We start from the raw sequence: 17,562 nt of genomic DNA, 5'->3' as shown, positions 1-17,562 counted from the left end.
ACACTTAAATCTATACTCGATGTTAACAAATTTCTCTTCTTCAGAAACGCTTTCCTTGCCATTGCCAGTCTACATTTTATATCCTCTCTACTTCGACCATCATCAGTTATTTTGCTCCCCAAATAGCAAAACTCCTTTACTACTCTAAGTGTCTCATTTCCTAATCTAACTCCCTCAGCATCACCCGACTTAATTCTACCACATTCCATTATCCTCGTTTTGCTTTTGTTGATGTTCATCTTATCTACTCCTCTCAAGACACTGTCCATTCCATTCAACTGCTCTTCCAAGTCCTTTGTTGTCTCTGACAGAATTATAATGTCATCGGCGAACCTCAAAGTTTTATTTCTTCTCCCTGGATTTTGATACCTACTCCAAATTTTTCTTTTGTTTCCTTTACTGCTTGCTCAATATACAGATTGAATAACATCAGGGAGAGGCTACAACCCTGTCTTACTCCCTTCCCAACCACTGCTTCCCTTTCATGCCCCTCGACTCTTATAACTCCTAATCTGGTTTCTGTACAAATTGTAAATAGCCTTTCGCTCCCTGTATTTTACCCCTGCCACCTTTAGAAGTTGAAAGAGAGTATTCCAGTCAACATTGTCAAAAGCTTTCTCTAAGTGCAAATATGTACATAAGAATTTTGTGTGATGTTTGAATATATACTATTCTACATCTCTTGCATAGTAGTCATCTTTTTGAGGTTATTGGGTACTATGCCTCCTCAGTTATGTGGGGAACATACACACACAAACTATCACTCACATTGTTTGTTTGTGTAACATTAAAAAAAATACATACGTAAATACTGCACTTGACAATGAGAATAAATTCTCGAAACATGTTTTGTTCAGCATGAAAACAATACGTAACTGGCACTGTGTTTTAACTAAAATGCAAAGCAAAGTGAATGATAGTTTCAACTAAAGCTACAAATGGCCAAATGCCAAACACACTAAATATGGTTTAACAAAGGTGTCACGATGGTCATAACGATCACGAAATTGCATTTGCACAGTAGAGACAATTTGGAAGTAGTTGTGATTGGTCATGATGATATTATTCGAAAGAACCTAGTTACTCCCATCAGCCACCACGCCAAATAGAGCTTGGCAGTGGCAGGAGATACAGCACGAGCTGTTACAACTTTTATATGTTTGCATGTTCAAATCCGATGAGTAGAGTGCCCTGGTGTCAAGAAACTTAACCACGTAGTATTTGTAGATACTACTGGACGGTCAACATCATTTTTTTCATAATGTGTAAATTGCAGGAAAATTATAAATACATTGAGACAAAAATCAGGTGCAAATTAACATTGCGGACATAGGAAATTTGACAGGAACGATAAGAAATGTCGTAAACGGCGGAAAAACATTAATTTCGGGAACATAAAAGACGGGTTATACTGTATGTTAGTTAAGTGGTAAGACAGGCACATGTAAAGAGTTGCAGTTCACATAAATGAGCAAGTAATCATTTTCCATTGATGTTTGTTAGTTTCATGTACCATGGCTCATTTTGCATGATAAATCATATTGATGTGGAATGAGTCATTTTTCATTCAAATCATAAATTAATGCTGACATTTATACGTTTTTTTTTAGTGATTCCTACCCACCACCAAATATATATTCTATAGAATAGGAGGAGTTATCAAGAAGACATTTTTTCAGTTGGTTTCAAATTTCACTTCGCTGTCTGTCGCACATTTTATATCAAGGGTTATGTGATCAAAAACTTTAGTTGTAGCACTGTCTATCCCTTTTCCTGCTAAAGATAACCTTAATGTAGATTAATGGACATAATTTTTCCTTCTGGCATTGTAATTATGTATATCATTGTTCCTTCTGAACTGTAGTGGATTACTTACATGAACTTAGTGACGGCGTAATTATAAAGTGAAGAGGTAGTCATAATACCCAACTCCTTAAACAGATTTCTACAAGATGGTTGTGGGTGAATACCACACATTATTCTTACAGGATGTTTTTGAGTAATGAAGACTTTCTTTCTTAAAGATGGGTTACCTTAAAAAATTATTCCATATGACATTATAGAATGAAAATATGCAAAATATATCAACTTTCTGATTTGCCACTCCCCGAGATTTTCAATGATTCTAAGTGCAAATGTGCCTGTACTAAGTTGTCTTAGGAGTTCCAAAACGTACTTTTTCTCATTTAGATCATCTTCAATGTGGACACCTAAGAATTTTGAAGTTCCACCCTATTTTTTATTTCTTCAGCATGTGTTACACTTATCATTGGTGTAGTGTCCCATGATGTGCAGAACTAAATATGTTTCCTGTAGTCATGTCCTAGTTCATGAACCACGGGCAACGTATGAGTGGCCAAGTAAGTGGTCCCGACAGTCGGGATACCAGTTACTTTGGAATAAGGCTGGGCATCTCGGACATATTCTGAGTCGTGGTCACCTTTGTGCTCATACGGCAAAGACTACCAAATCCACCGGTTAGTCCCTCAGCCGTTAGGGGTAAAACCCAATGGGACTCGGGGCAAGTAAGGCTAGCAACCTGCTTCCCTGGTACTTTAAATATGATGCTGGCAACAATCAGAGCAAAATGCCTCGGACCTTTGGAGGTGATGGAGTCCCACCTCTAACTGACAAACCAGGGACTCCTAAGATACGACTTGGCAAACAAATGGTAATGAGATGGGGAGCTATTAATATCAATGGGGGCTACTCTTGGAAGAAGGTAGAGCTGGCAGAGGCTGCAAGTAAGATGGGGCTGGACGTTTTAGCTGTTAGTGACATTCGGGTAAGGGGTGAGAAAGAAGAAGAAGTGGGAGAATACAAAGTCTACTTGTCAGGAGTCAAAGCAGGAATAGCGCAATGGGGTGTAGGGCTTTACATCAGGAAAGAAATGGAACCCAGCATAGTTGCAATAAGGTATGTAAACGAACGACTGATGTGGATAGATTTGACAGTGTCTAGCAAGAAAATTAGGATTGTGTCAGTATATTCGCATTGTGAAGGGACTGATCAAGATAATATGGATAATTTTTATGAGGCACTCAGTGATGTAGTTGTTAGAGTAAAGGACAAGGACAGTGTTCTGCTCATGGGTGATTTTAACGCCAGGATTGGAAATCGAACAGAAGGGTATGAAAAGGTTGTGGGTAAATTTGGAGAGGATATGGAGGCCAACAGGAACGGGCAGCAACTCTTGGATTTCTGTGCCAGTATGGACTTAGTAATCACAAACTCCTTTTTTAAACATAAGAACATTCACCGGTATACTTGGGAAAGCAGGGGAACCAATCTGTCATTGATTATATAATAACAGATCAGGAATTCAGGAAGGCTGTGAGGGACACACGTGTATTCAGGGGATTCTTTGATGACACTGATCATTATTTAATCTGCAGTGAAATTGGGATTGCGAGGCCGAAAGTGCAGGAGGTCAGGTCCATATGTAGGAGGATAAGAGTGGAGAAACTTCAGGATAAGGAAATCAGGCACAAGTACATAACAGCTATCTCAGAAAGGTACCAGTTAGTTGAATGTAGTCAATTACAGTCATTGGAAAAGGAATGGACAAGGTACAGGGACACAGTACTAGAAGTGGCTAAAGAATGCCTTGGAACAGTAGTGTGTAAAAGTAGGAGGAAGCAAACAGCTTGGTGGAATGACACAGTCAAGGCAGCCTGTAAAAGGAAAAAGAAGGCATATAAAAAATGGCTACATACTAGAACTCAGGTAGACAGAGAAAGTTATGTTGAAGAAAGAAACAAAGCCAAACAGATAATTGCAGCATCCAAGAAGAAATCTTGGGAAAACTTTGGAAACAGGTTGGAGACATTGGGTCAAGCTGCTGGAAAACCATTCTGGAGTGTAATTAGCAGTCTTCGAAAGGGAGGCAAGAAGGAAATGACAAGTATTTTGGACAGGTCAGGAAAACTGCTGGTGAATCCTGTGGATGCCTTGGGCAGATGGAGGGAATATTTTGAAGAGTTGCTCAATGTAGGTGAAAATACGATCAGTAATGTTTCAGATTTCGAGGTAGAATGGGATAGGAATGATGATGGAAATAGGATCATGTTTGAGGAAGTGGAGAAAATGGTCAATAGATTCCAGTGCAATAAAGCAGCTCGGGTGGACGAAATTAAGTCGGAACTCATCAAGTACAGTGGAATGTCAGGTATTAAATGGCTACATAGGATAATTGAAATGGCCTGGGAGTCGGGACAGGTTCCATCAGACTGGACAAAAGCAGTAATCACACCAATCTTTAAACATGGAAACAGAGAAGATTGTAACAACTACAGAGGTATCTCTTTAATCAGCGTTGTGGGTAAAATCTTCTCAGGTATTGTTGAAAGGAAAGTGCGAGTATTAGTTGAGGAGCAATTGGATGAAAATCAGTGTGGGTTTAGGCCTCTTAGAGGTTGTCAGGACCAGATCTTTAGCTTACGACAAATAATGGAGAAGTGTTATGAGTGGAACAGGGAATTGTATCTATGCTTTATAGATCTAGAAAAGGCATATGACTGGGTTCCTAGGAGGAAGTTATTGTCTGTTCTACGAGATTATGGAATAGGAGGCAAACTTTTGCAAGCAATTAAAGGTCTTTACATGGATAGTCAGGCAGCAGTTAGAGTTGACGGTAAACTGAGTTCATGGTTCAGAGTAGTTTCAGGGGTAAGACAAGGCTGCAACCTGTCTCCACTGTTGTTCATATTATTTATGGATCATATGTTGAAAACAATAGACTGGCTGGGTGAGATTAAGATATGTGAACACAAAATAAGCAGTCTTGCATATGCGGATGACTTAGTTGTGATGGCAGATTCGATTGAAAGTTTGCAGAGTAATATTTCAGAGCTAGATCAGAAATGTAAGGACTATGGTATGAAGATTAGCATCTCCAAAACGAAAGTAATGTCAGTGGGAAAGAAATATAAACGGATGGAGTGCCAAATAGGAGGAACAAAGTTAGAATAGGTGGACGGTTTCAAGTACTTAGGATGCATATTCTCACAGGATGGCAACATAGTGAAAGAACTGGAAGCGAGGTGTAGCAAGGCTAATGCAGTGAGCGCTCAGCTACGATCTACTCTCTTCTGCAAGAAGGAAGTCAGTACCAAGACTAAGTTATCTGTGCACCGTTCAATCTTTCGAGCAACTTTGTTGTATGGGAGCGAAAGCTGGGTGGATTCAGGTTACCTTATCAATAAGGTTGAGGTTACGGATATGAAAGTAGCTAGGATGATTGCAGGTACTAGTAGATGGGAACAATGGCAGGAGGGTGTATACAATGAGGAAATCAAAGAAAAACTGGGAATGAACTCTATAGATGTAGCAGTCAGGGCGAACAGGCTTAGATGGTGGGGTCATGTTACACGCATGGGAGAAGCAAGGTTACCCAAGAGACTCATGGGTTCAGCAGTAGAGGGTAGGAGGAGTCGGGGCAGACCAAGGAGAAGGTACCTGGATTCGGTTAAGAATGATTTTGAAGTAATAGGTTTAACATCAGAAGAGGCACCAATGTTAGCACTGAATAGGGGATCATGGAGGAATTTTATAAGGGGGGCTATGCTCCAGACTGAACGCTTAAAGGCATAATCAGTCTTAAATGATGATGATGAAGATTAAAAAAAAAAAAAATTTTGAGGGTGAAACCATTCGAAGAAAACCAATCAGCAATACTTTAAAGAGCACTTTTTAGCATTCCTTCTGTTTCTGTATGTATGTATGTATGCTTGGGCTGATTACAATACTAGTGTCATCAGTCAAAATAAATAATTCTGCATATTAGACGGAAGGTTGTTTACATATACGAGGAACAACAGTGGACAATAGACAATCTTGGGGTTCCCCATACGTGATTTCTCTCCAGTTAGAATTACATCCTCAGACTACATTGGTTGAATTACTAAGTACAACTTCATGCACTCTTTTGGTTGAATATGACATTATCTATTGTTTGGCTGCACCATCAATCCCACAAAACTTCCGATTTATCTATGAAAAATACTGTAATTCACACAGTCAAATGCTTTAGACAGGTGGCAGAAAATGCCAACTACTGCTAACGCTTGTAAAATATGGTGAGTAAACATGTAAATGACATTCTCAGTAGAGCAACTTTTTTGGAACCCGAACTGTGATTTTCTAAGGATATTATTGTTGCTAAGGTGAGATACTATTCAAGAATATGTCACCCCAAAAATTTTGGAAAGCAACATATTCATTTTTTGTAGTTCTGTTTGAGATCATTCCTGGGAAAGGGTGTACTAGTTCAGCTAAAGTGAATTTGCTATAAAAATGCATTCTGATAACAACCATTCAGTGGAAGGATAAGGCATACTTACTACATAAAGAAATTGAGTAAACAAAAATTATAATATATGAATCATAATTTTGTTGAGAGTCAATTGATTGCTCATACTGGAATTCTGTAACAGCTATCCACTTTATATTTATCTCATAAAAGGATTCCAGTTGACATATCACACTTTGGTGAAATTAACATTATTCAAGATAATTTCCAGTCAATCTGTTCCTGTTAACTGAAGTTCATATTTTCAAAAATGAATGATATAAGCAAAATTACGATCACAGAAAATGTGTTGTAAGAATCTACCTGAAGTCGAGTTCTAAAAGAATATTGACAGAACTGCCTCATAAATTTTTAAAGTACAGAGAATGATTTGGAAAAGCAGCTGGATACACTGTTTGAAGATGACTTAAAATGTTAAACTACTCATCAAGGAGCGAAAATTTGTAATTTAGGTATTTGAAAATGTTAAAGGGCAGATCAGCTTAAGGCAGCAAAAATTTGACAATATTCAACTTTTTTTCTACCACAGAAAACTTATAAGAATAAAAGTTGACATGCCCAAACAGCTGGTCTTCTTACACAGGATAAAAATATAATCTATGATAAAGAAATTATATTTACTCCCTTCTAAGCTGTTTTGATATTGGAGTGGTCGCAAAATAGTACTATAGCATTTTTCTCATGCCCAGAGTAGTTTTAAACTTTTTAGTGTTGAGCTTAGTTTACTTTATTGGCAAAATACATATCTACAAAAACAGTGCTCTTTCAGATAGGTATCACAATAAATCCTCCCCATGAACCATGGACCTTGCCGTTGGTGGGGAGGCTTGCGTGCCTCAGCAATACAGATAGCCGTACCGTAGGTACAACCACAACGGAGGGGTATCTGTTGAGAGGCCAGACAAACGTGTGGTTCCTGAAGAGGGGCAGCAGCCTTTTCAGTAGTTGCAAGGGCAACAGTCTGGATGATTGACTGATCTGGCCTTGTAACAATAACCAAAACGGCCTTGCTGTGCTGGTACTGCGAACGGCTGAAAGCAAGGGGAAACTACGGCCGTAATTTTTCCCGAGGGCATGCAGCTTTACTGTATGATTAAATAATGATGGCGTCCTCTTGGGTAAAATATTCCGGAGGTAAAATAGTCCCCCATTCGGATCTCCGGGAGGGGACTACTCAAGAGGATGTCGTTATCAGGAGAAAGAAAACTGGCGTTCTAGGGATCGGAGCGTGGAACGTCAGGTCCCTTAATCGGACAGGTAGGTTAGAAAATTTGAAAAGGGAAATGGATAGGTTAAAGTTAGATATAGTGGGAATTAGTGAAGTTCGGTGGCAGGAGGAACAAGACTTCTGGTCAGGTGACTACAGGGTTATAAACACAAAGTCAAATAGGGGTAATGCAGGAGTAGGTTTAATAATGAATAGGAAAATAGGAATGCGGGTAAGCTACTACAAACAGCTTAGTGAACGCATTATTGTGGCCAAGATAGATACGAAGTCCACACCTACTACAGTAGTACAAGTTTATATGCCAACTAGCTCTGCAGATGACGAAGAAATTGAAGAAATGTATGATGAAATAAAAGAAATTATTCAGATAGTGAAGGGAGACGAAAATTTAATAGTCATGGGTGACTGGAATTCGAGTGTAGGAAAAGGGAGAGAAGGAAACGTAGTAGGTGAATATGGATTGGGGGGGAAGAAATGAAAGAGGAAGCCGCCTGGTAGAATTTTGCACAGAACACAACTTAATCATAGCTAACACTTGGTTTAAGAATCATGATAGAAGGTTGTATACATGGAAGAACCCTGGAGATACTAAAAGGTATCAGATAGATTATATAATGGTAAGACAGAGATTTAGGAATCAGGTTTTAAATTGTAAGACATTTCCAGGGGCAGATGCGGACTCTGACCACAATCTATTGGTTATGACCTGTAGATTAAAACTGAAGAAACTGCAAAAAGGTGGGAATTTAAGGAGATGGGGCCTGGATAAACTGAAAGAACCAGAGGTTGTACAGAGTTTCAGGGACAGCATAAGGGAACAATTGACAGGAATGGGGGAAATAAATACAGTAGAAGAAGAATGGGTAGCTTTGAGGGATGAAGTAGTGAAGGCAGCAGAGGATCAAGTAGGTAAAAAGACGAGGGCTAGTAGAAATCCTTGGGTAACAGAAGAAATATTGAATTTAATTGATGAAAGGAGAAAATATAAAAATGCAGTAAATGAAGCAGGCAAAAAGGAATACAAACGTCTCAAAAATGAGATTGACAGGAAGTGCAAAATGGCTAAGCAGGGATGGCTAGAGGACAAATGTAAGGATGTAGAGGCTTATCTCACTAGGGGTAAGATAGATACTGCCTACAGGAAAATTAAAGAGACCTTTGGAGATAAGAGAACCACTTGTATGAACATCAAGAGCTCTGATGGAAACCCAGTTCTAAGCAAAGAAGGGAAAGCAGAAAGGTGGAAGGAGTATATAGAGGGTCTATACAAGGGCGATGTACTTGAGGACAGTATTATGGAAATGGAAGAGGATGTAGATGAAGATGAAATGGAAGATACGATACTGCGTGAAGAGTTTGACAGAGCACTGAAAGACCTGAGTTAAAACAAGGCCCCCGGAGTAGACAACATTCCATTGGAACTACTGACGGCCTTGGGAGAGCCAGTCCTGACAAAACTCTACCATCTGGTGAGCAAGATGTATGAAACAGGCGAAATACCCTCAGACTTCAAGAAGAATATAATAATTCCAATCCCAAAGAAAGCAGGTGTTGACAGATGTGAGAATTACCGAACAATCAGTTTAATAAGCCACAGCTGCAAAATACTAACACGAATTCTTTACAGACGAATGGAAAAACTAGTAGAAGCCGACCTTGGGGAAGATCAGTTTGGATTCCGTAGAAATACTGGAACACGTGAGGCAATACTGACCTTACGACTTATCTTAGAAGAAAGATTAAGGAAAGGCAAACCTATGTTTCTAGCATTTGTAGACTTAGAGAAAGCTTTTGACAATGTTGACTGGAATACTCTCTTTCAAATTCTAAAGGTGGCAGGGGTAAAATACAGGGAGCGAAAGGCTATTTACAATTCGTACAGAAACCAGATGGCAGTTATAAGAGTCGAGGCACATGAAAGGGAAGCAGTGGTTGGGAAGGGAGTAAGACAGGGTTGTAGCCTCTCCCCGATGTTATTCAATCTGTATATTGAGCAAGCAGTAAAGGAAACAAAAGAAAAATTCGGAGTAGGTATTAAAATCCATGGAGAAGAAATAAAAACTTTGAGACGAAACTTCCTGGCAGATTAAAACTGTGTGCCCGACCGAGACTCGAACTCGGGACCTTTGCCTTTCGCGGGCAAGTGCTCTACCATCTGAGCTACCGAAGCAGAAGTGAAGCTGTGAGACCGGGCGTGAGTCGTGCTTCGGTAGCTCAGATGGTAGAGCACTTGCCCGCGAAAGGCAAAGGTCCCGAGTTCGAGTCTCGGTCGGGCACACAGTTTTAATCTGCCAGGAAGTTTCATATCAGCGCACACTCCGCTGCAGAGTGAAAATCTCATTCTAAAAACTTTGAGGTTCGCCGATGACATTGGCATTCTGTCAGAGACAGCAAAGGACTTGGATGAGCAGTTGAACGGAATGGATGGCGTCTTGAAGGGAGGATATAAGATGAACATCAACAAAGGCAAAACGAGGATAATGGAATGTAGTCGAATTAAGTCGGGTGATGTTGAGGGTATTAGATTAGGAAATGAGACACTTAAAGTAGTAAAGGAGTTTTGCTATTTGGGGAGCAAAATAACTGATGATGGTTGAAGTAGAGAGGATATAAAATGTAGACTGGCAATGGCAAGGAAAGCGTTTCTGAAGAAGAGAAATTTGTTAACATCGAGTATAGATTTAAGTGTCAGGAAGTCATTTCTGAAAGTATTTGTATGGAGTGTAGCCATGTATGGAAGTGAAACATGGACGGTAAATAGTTTGGACAAGAAGAGAATAGAAGCTTTCGAAATGTGGTGCTACAGAAGAATGCTGAAGATTAGATGGGTAGATCACATAACTAATGAGGAGGTACTGAATAGGATTGGGGAGAGGAGGAGTTTGTGGCACAACTTGGCCATAAGAAGGGATCGGTTGGTAGGACATGTTCTGAGGCATCAAGGGATCACCAATTTAGGAGGAGGAGGAGGATATTAGTGTTTAACGTCCCGTCGACAACAAGGTCATTAGAGACGGTGCGCAAGCTCGTGTTAGGGAAGGATGGGGAAGGAAATCGGCCGTGCCCTTTCAAAGGAACCATCCCGGCATTTACCTGAAGCCATTTAGGGAAATCATGGAAAACCTAAATCAGGATGGCCGGAGACGGGATTGAACCGTCGTCCTCCCGAATGCGAGTCCAGTGTGCTAACCACTGCGCCACCTCGCTCGGTCACCAATTTAGTATTGGAGGGCAGCGTGGAGGGTAAAAATCGTAGGGGGAGACCAAGAGATGAATACACTAAGCAGATTCAGAAGGATGTAGGTTGCAGTAGGTACTGGGAGATGAAGAAGCTTGCACAGGATAGAATAGCATGGAGAGCTGCATCAAACCAGTCTCAGGACTGAAGACCACAACAACAACAACATCACAATAAATAATTATTTAATTTTTTGAACTTTTTAAAGAATGTAATGTGTTTTAAACTGAGAGGCTATTCATCAGAATGATCGGATTTTAGTTGATTCTGATGATAATATATAGTTACATATACCCAAAAAATTTCAAAGTTCTATGCCATTTAGTTTTTGAGTTACGAGGGAAACATAACGAAAATGTGGAGTGCAGGAAATGAGTGATAAACATTGCATTTTTCATGCCTTTGTTGTTGCATTAATGTAAATCAAAAGTCACCAGCAGAGTAGGTTGGCTCTTCTAATGATGCTTGGTGGTCTGTCTTCTCTAATCTGAACTTTCTCTTTCTCTTTCTTGTCTCTTATTGTTGTTTCTGGCTTCCTTCTCCCTGCCGACTTTATTCACATTGTATCCACTTGGTCCAATGCAAATTTACCAAACATTACACTCTTAATTCGTAACAGTGTAATTACTTCCAGTCTACCTTTCATGCCTTCATTGAATGTAATTATTGCAGTATTAGCTGTAATTTTAATAACCACCTTCCCACAAAATCCAGTTTTGGGACAAACTTTCCATATTTTACTGTCCAGTAACTCGTTCACATTTCGTGTATCAGTTCCAACGCATTTTTTTAAGCGCTCTGTGGCAGCTAAATTCTTAAACACAGGCCTGACAGCTTCAATCCCTGAAGGTGGTAAAGTACTTCTGTGCCTACAGCTATTAACAGTTCCGTCAGATACTATATGTTGATACGGTCACCATGACTCATTTTCCTTGAGACAAAAATAAAGCATCAGGTTGGAATCAGAAGAACATTTGTGATACCACAAAGTACATGTAGCTGCTCTCATGTTAATAACATAATCAGAATTTTTCTAAGGTATTCCCATAATATGAGGTTGTTGTGTTGGGATTTGTCTGTCAGTCTCTTTTTACCACATAGAGGTTTTCTGACAGAGAGATATATACCTTTGTACAAACTTCACACAAGTTGACTGCTAAGTATGAGAAATTTAGCTTCAAAACTGCATATAATATGAGAAATTTAGTTAAATGCACAATTAGACACAAGGAAAATTTAAAGTTACTCTTAGAGTGGGGTTTCAACGGGCAGATTGGAAGCATTGATTTACTATTTACTCCGTAACATAAAAACTGTTTACAGGTATTGTAATATTTTTTCACTAAAATGTTCCTAAACATCTGAAGCATAAGGAAAAAATAATTTTGAAAAATCAGCTTCTTGAAAATCTTAAGTTGTATCTGCCCCCTTACGTGAGAAGCACATATATGCATAATAAAAATGTTAGAGGGAACTTACGGCATATTTTTCTGAGTGTGACTTGCCCTTCAAGTGCACTGACGCACAGTGGAGGTCGCCCATCCAGGTGCTGCACAGCTTACAAAACCAAGCAGTGGCTGACACAAAAAATTGCAAACCTGAAGCAAATGAAACAAACAAAAACTTCAGCAATGTTGTTGAATACTAAAGCACTTATTTCAAATGCTAGATATGTATACGTACCAGTGAAACCTCATACATCCAAGTGTCTGTATAAACTTCAAAGCGCAAAAATGGTCACAAACAACTGTGCACAACAGCTCACATAAGATTATGAGATCAGTTTTTTGAACAATTCTACAAATATAAGTGACCAAATTCAGTTATTCATGGTGTTAAAAAACAAATCTGTTACAAGTAAACAGGTCTGCAAGACTTTTAGATGCTGAAGGTGTTTTTTCATTAAATCTAAGAGAAGCTGAAAGTAAACAATGTTTTATTTATCATTTAAATAAATAGCAACCAATTATAAGTTGGCTCTTAATAATAAAACAAAAAACATTCGTAGAGTTCTCAAACAACATACATACAATACCTGACAACATCTCAAGTAGAAAAATTTATGTTAATGAACATGGGTATCAAAAAATAAAACCATAATGTTAGAACACAGTATTTGAGGTGGGCTACTTGACACAGTCAAATCAATCAAACATCTAAGCATAATGTTGCAAAGTAATACGAAATGGAACGAGCAAGTACGGTTGATATTAGGGATGGCGAATGGTCAACTTTGATTTATTGGCAGAATTTTAGGAATGTGTAGCTTATCTATAGAGAAGACTCCTTATAGACCACTGGTTTAAACAGCGTAAGACGATCCATGATAGCTCACAGTGTTGTTGCAAGCTTTCAACTGTGAAGCACTGCTAATGACTGCATGTGAAAATGGTAGGGCACGTGCATGTTTGCTGGTCCCAAGGATGAACCTCGTCCAGCCTGTACTATAATTTGTACAATACTGTAATTTATAAAATGTTACATCCACAGTCTTTACACGGTAACATGGTCAACTAAGACTTTGATGTACGAGTTTCATTACGTCTTTTCTGGGCTGCACTTGTAAATGCTAAGAATGAATTTTTTTTATTAAGCATTTCATGTGGATTAAAATATTCGACGCTTTGTGTTTCAATATTCATGACAAATGAGATGTTTTAAGTGATTTTTGTAAGTGTATTATTATGTGATTGCTATGTGCCCATTTGTGTTGTCCTAATGTCCTACAAATTGGAATGTTGTGTTGTTAAGTACCAGATGATGGCTTATGGCCAAAACCGGTAGCACTAATAAAACCCAGTTAATGCAGTTCAGCATCATGAGTTTTTGAAACATACACTGACAGCTGAAAACTGACAGAAGAAAACCTATGAAAATATACTGTTATTATTAAAGAGTATACTGATCAAGAGAAAGCAATGAAGTTTCAATTTATGCTGTAATTTCATGTTTATTTTATTTTTTCAACATAAAAGAAAGAACTTCATGATTTCCACGCTAATGTACCTAAAGCTAGGCCTTGAAGTGGTGAATTTTTTGACATCTGATGTACATAGCTAACAGCAGCTGTTTGTGACATATTTCAGTTTTGCCTCAAATCACAACTTACATTTTGCTTAATTATCCTGATTATTTTAAAGAAATTCTTCTTCTCCCAAAACTAGGCCTCATGCTAGTCTAATCCGATACCTGATTTATCCATTTCAGACACTTCGTTTGGATATCTTAATTCAGATAGCAACCCACAGCGTAATTTATAAGAAGTTTTGTTGTTTTCGCTCCGCTCAAACATTTGGCCTAAAAGATTGAATTAAAAATTAAATTTGTAGTATTCAGCCCAGATATCACAGTGAGCAATGAGAATCTCAGTGACAGATTCATATAAACCAGGCCTACAAAATATACTGCGTTTTGTTCTCTCCCCCCCCCCCCCCCCCTCCTCCAGGATTTGGTAAAGCATATTCTTTCTCCTTGCTTGCCTTGATCGTAAGCTCGCACATGTGTCAACAGATATGCAAAACATTCTTTGAGGATGTTATAACAATTACAAGAATGCAGCCGAGTCACGTCTTCAACAACCACTGATATTTCAATGTGTGTGGTGTACACATGGCATCATTTTCAAAACAAAATTAAATGAGAGACCATGATATGAGTACATTCAGAAAGATAACATACACACACGTATTCACACGCGTGCCTTGATATGAGGAGCACCTACAGAGAGATAACACACACACACACACACACACACACACACAGTGAACAACTAATGCCGCCACAAAACCAAAGATGAGAAACATCAGCAATTATTGATACCAAATGTTAATTACCAATGAGTTGAGCACGTAGTATTAATTCTCAACACTATCCCAATACCTGGAGTTGCATGTCAGATTCTCTGTGTCGTTAGATTCCATGGGATTACCGGTGCCAAGACTATGTTCTGCAATAGCAGATATGCTTGTCTAATGCAAGCATGTGTGATACATATTCTCAATACACCAGTCGTCCTTGGTTCTGATGATCTGATTGATATAGACCTTATCTTAGACAATGGATGAAAAGCACACTTCACAGTCTTTCCACAGAGTGCAACCAATTCTGTTGGAAACGCCACCTGCGTAAGGCAAACAGGCCACAAAGTTAGGTGTCACCTCATTTTTTTCATCACTCACCCAATTGTTTGACAATGCAGCCTGTCATAAAGCAGCATGTGTGAAGCGATTGTTTATGGGCACTGATTGATTGATTAACTGAGAGGGATTATGGGATCAAATGACGAAGTCATCAGTCCTGTGAATCTGAAGTGAGTGACAAGAACAAGGGTCTGCTAAAAATGGACGGATCCAGCCAGGAGAGTCAAATTATAAAATAATGGTCATTAAACACACAGTAAAGACATAAAAGTTGAGACCGAATCTAAAAATTGGAAGAAAAAAAAGGGTGGGGGCGATCATAGGGTCACAGACCGAGAAGACTAAAAGATGTCCCAACAACAACCAACCTGCCCCTGCTTGAAGACCAAAGGAGAACCTTATATCTGGAAATAAAAACCACTTTCACAGAGGAAACTGAGGACCAGTCCAACCATCTGTGGATCACCTGCTAATATTAAATTTAAGGAATTGGGAAGACTATACTTAACACGAAGGGCCAAAAGAAGGGGACAGTTCACCAATATGTGAGATATCGTCAGTCTGGCTCCACAACCACATTGTGGGGTGGGTCGTTACATAGAAGGGAACAATAGGTGAGCCGCGTATGACCGATGTGTAAATGGCGTAAAACAGTGGACTCCTTCCGAGAGGAGCGAAAGGAAGAGCTCCAAACTGCACTAGACTCCTCAATTGTACTGAGTTTATTAATATGAGCAGTAGCGCCTCAGATGACAAAGAGATTTGACGTAGATCCACATATCCACAGCTGAAAACACGAAAGGAAATGGGGGTAGGAGGTAGGGGGTGGGGTAAGTATCAGCTTCTCTAGCCAAACGGTCAGCCAATTCATTCCCTTGGATGCCCATATGACTTGGGACCCAGAGAAACACCTGGACAGGCAGGGCACAGAGAGGTCATGAATAGCAGAGACTAAAGTTAGTTATGTAGGAGGAAACAATGAGTGAACCAGGTACGACCAATGCGTAAATGGCGTAAAACAGTGGACTCGTTCCGAGAGGAGCAGAAAGAAGAGCGCCAAACTGCAGTAGACTCCTTGATTGTGCGGAGTTTATTATTATGGGCAGTAATGCTCCAGAGGGCATTCCACTTTTGGGCAAAGAGAGATTTGACAGAGATCTGCAGATCCACAGCTGGAATCATGAAAGGAAATGGGGTAAGTATCTGCTTCTCTGGCAAAACGGTGAGCCAGTGCATTCCCTCGGATGCCCACAAGACTTGGAACCCAGAAAAGATGACTGAACAGGTGGCACGAGCAAGAGAAGGTCATGGATAGCAGACATCAGAAGTTGAGGAGAGTAGCATTGATCAATAGCTTGCAGGCTGCTCATGGAGTCTAAAAAAATTAACACACCTGAGAAACAAAAAGAAGGGCCCCGTGAATGGCTAGAAGCTCTGCTGTGAACATACCACATGATCCCAATAACAAATGGTGATTGAAGCCAGTAGGAAAGGTGAAAGTGTAGCCCAACTTATAGATTATCTTTGACCCATCAGTGTAAAAGATGGTGGCACCTTGGAACTCTGCCAGAAAACCATTGGAGTGACAGAGATCTTAGGACCCTGGAATAGATCGGTCCTAATCCATGGTCTAGGCACCATCCAGAGGGGGAGGGGGAGGGGGAGGGGGAGACGGAGGGGGAGAGGGAGGGGGAGGGGGAGAGGGGGGAGGAAGGACATGAGGTGCAGTCCAGTGAGTGGAGATAGAGATCCCAACAGAGGGAAGTGAGACGCATGCCACCTGGCAACATTACCCATGAGAAGGTGTCAGGAGGGAGATATCAGTCATTGGCGAAAAGCACAAGGTACACAGGATGGTCAGGGAAATGGCAAAAGGAGATTGCATAAGAAGCAATAAGTTGGCTCCGTTGGACGTGTAGAATGGGAATCCCCACTTCCGTGAGGATACTATCAACAGGACTAGTGCGAAAGGCACCAATAGCCAGATGCACCCCACAATGATGGACAGGATAAAGGAGTTTAAAAGTGGAAGCAGCTGATGAGCCATAAACCTGACTACCATAATCTAGTCTGGGTCAGGAGGTAAGGTTATTAAGCATTCGCATACATGTAGTCTTAAGGTGGCGAATGTGAGGCAGCCATGTCAGCTTGTTATAAAAAATAAGGCCCAAGAAACGGGACTGGGCTGCAACGTTGAGGAGCTGGTTGCCTAAATAAAGTTCTGGATTGGGGTGTATGGTGGGTCGAGGACAAAAATGCATCACCCTCATTTTGGAGTGAGAAAACTGGAAGCCACGGTGGTGGCCCACACACAGGCCCGTCGGATGGTGCCATGGAGCTGGCATTCAGCACATATTACCAAGTGGGAGCTGCACCAGATGCAAAAATCGGCGACATACAATGCTGGGATAACCAGAGGCCCAACAGAGGTCACAAGCCCATTGATGGCAACAAGGAAGAGTGTGACACTTAAAACAGAGCCCTATGGGATACCATTCTACTGAATCTGAGGGGCGCTGAGCGAAATGCCAACTCTAACCTGGAGATAAAAACTGATGGATAAAAATTGGAAGAGGGCCACGGAAGCCCTAGTCGTGGAGGGTAACAAAAATGTGATGGCGCCAAGCCATGTCATACGCCTCATGTA

The 17,562-nt window shown here is 40.2% G+C and overlaps 1 protein-coding gene across 3 annotated transcripts in view; it reads right to left on the bottom strand.

Annotated features, from left to right (window-relative positions):
- The window catches only part of LOC124717330 (zinc finger matrin-type protein CG9776), a 278,463-nt gene that overhangs the window by 97,840 nt on the left and 163,061 nt on the right, over positions 1-17,562 (bottom strand). For all 3 annotated transcript variants that reach the window (XM_047244160.1, XM_047244161.1, XM_047244162.1), the window contains one exon: positions 12,256-12,374. In XM_047244160.1, the coding sequence (XP_047100116.1) occupies positions 12,256-12,374 (119 nt within the window). The remainder of the gene's footprint in view (positions 1-12,255; positions 12,375-17,562) is intronic.

The sequence above is a fragment of the Schistocerca piceifrons genome, chromosome 9 (genome assembly GCF_021461385.2).
Source record: "Schistocerca piceifrons isolate TAMUIC-IGC-003096 chromosome 9, iqSchPice1.1, whole genome shotgun sequence".
In the NCBI taxonomy this organism is placed as follows: Eukaryota; Metazoa; Arthropoda; class Insecta; order Orthoptera; family Acrididae; genus Schistocerca; species Schistocerca piceifrons.
The sequence above is the reverse complement of the archived record's forward strand: the minus strand, read 5'-3'. Positions and strand labels throughout refer to the sequence as shown.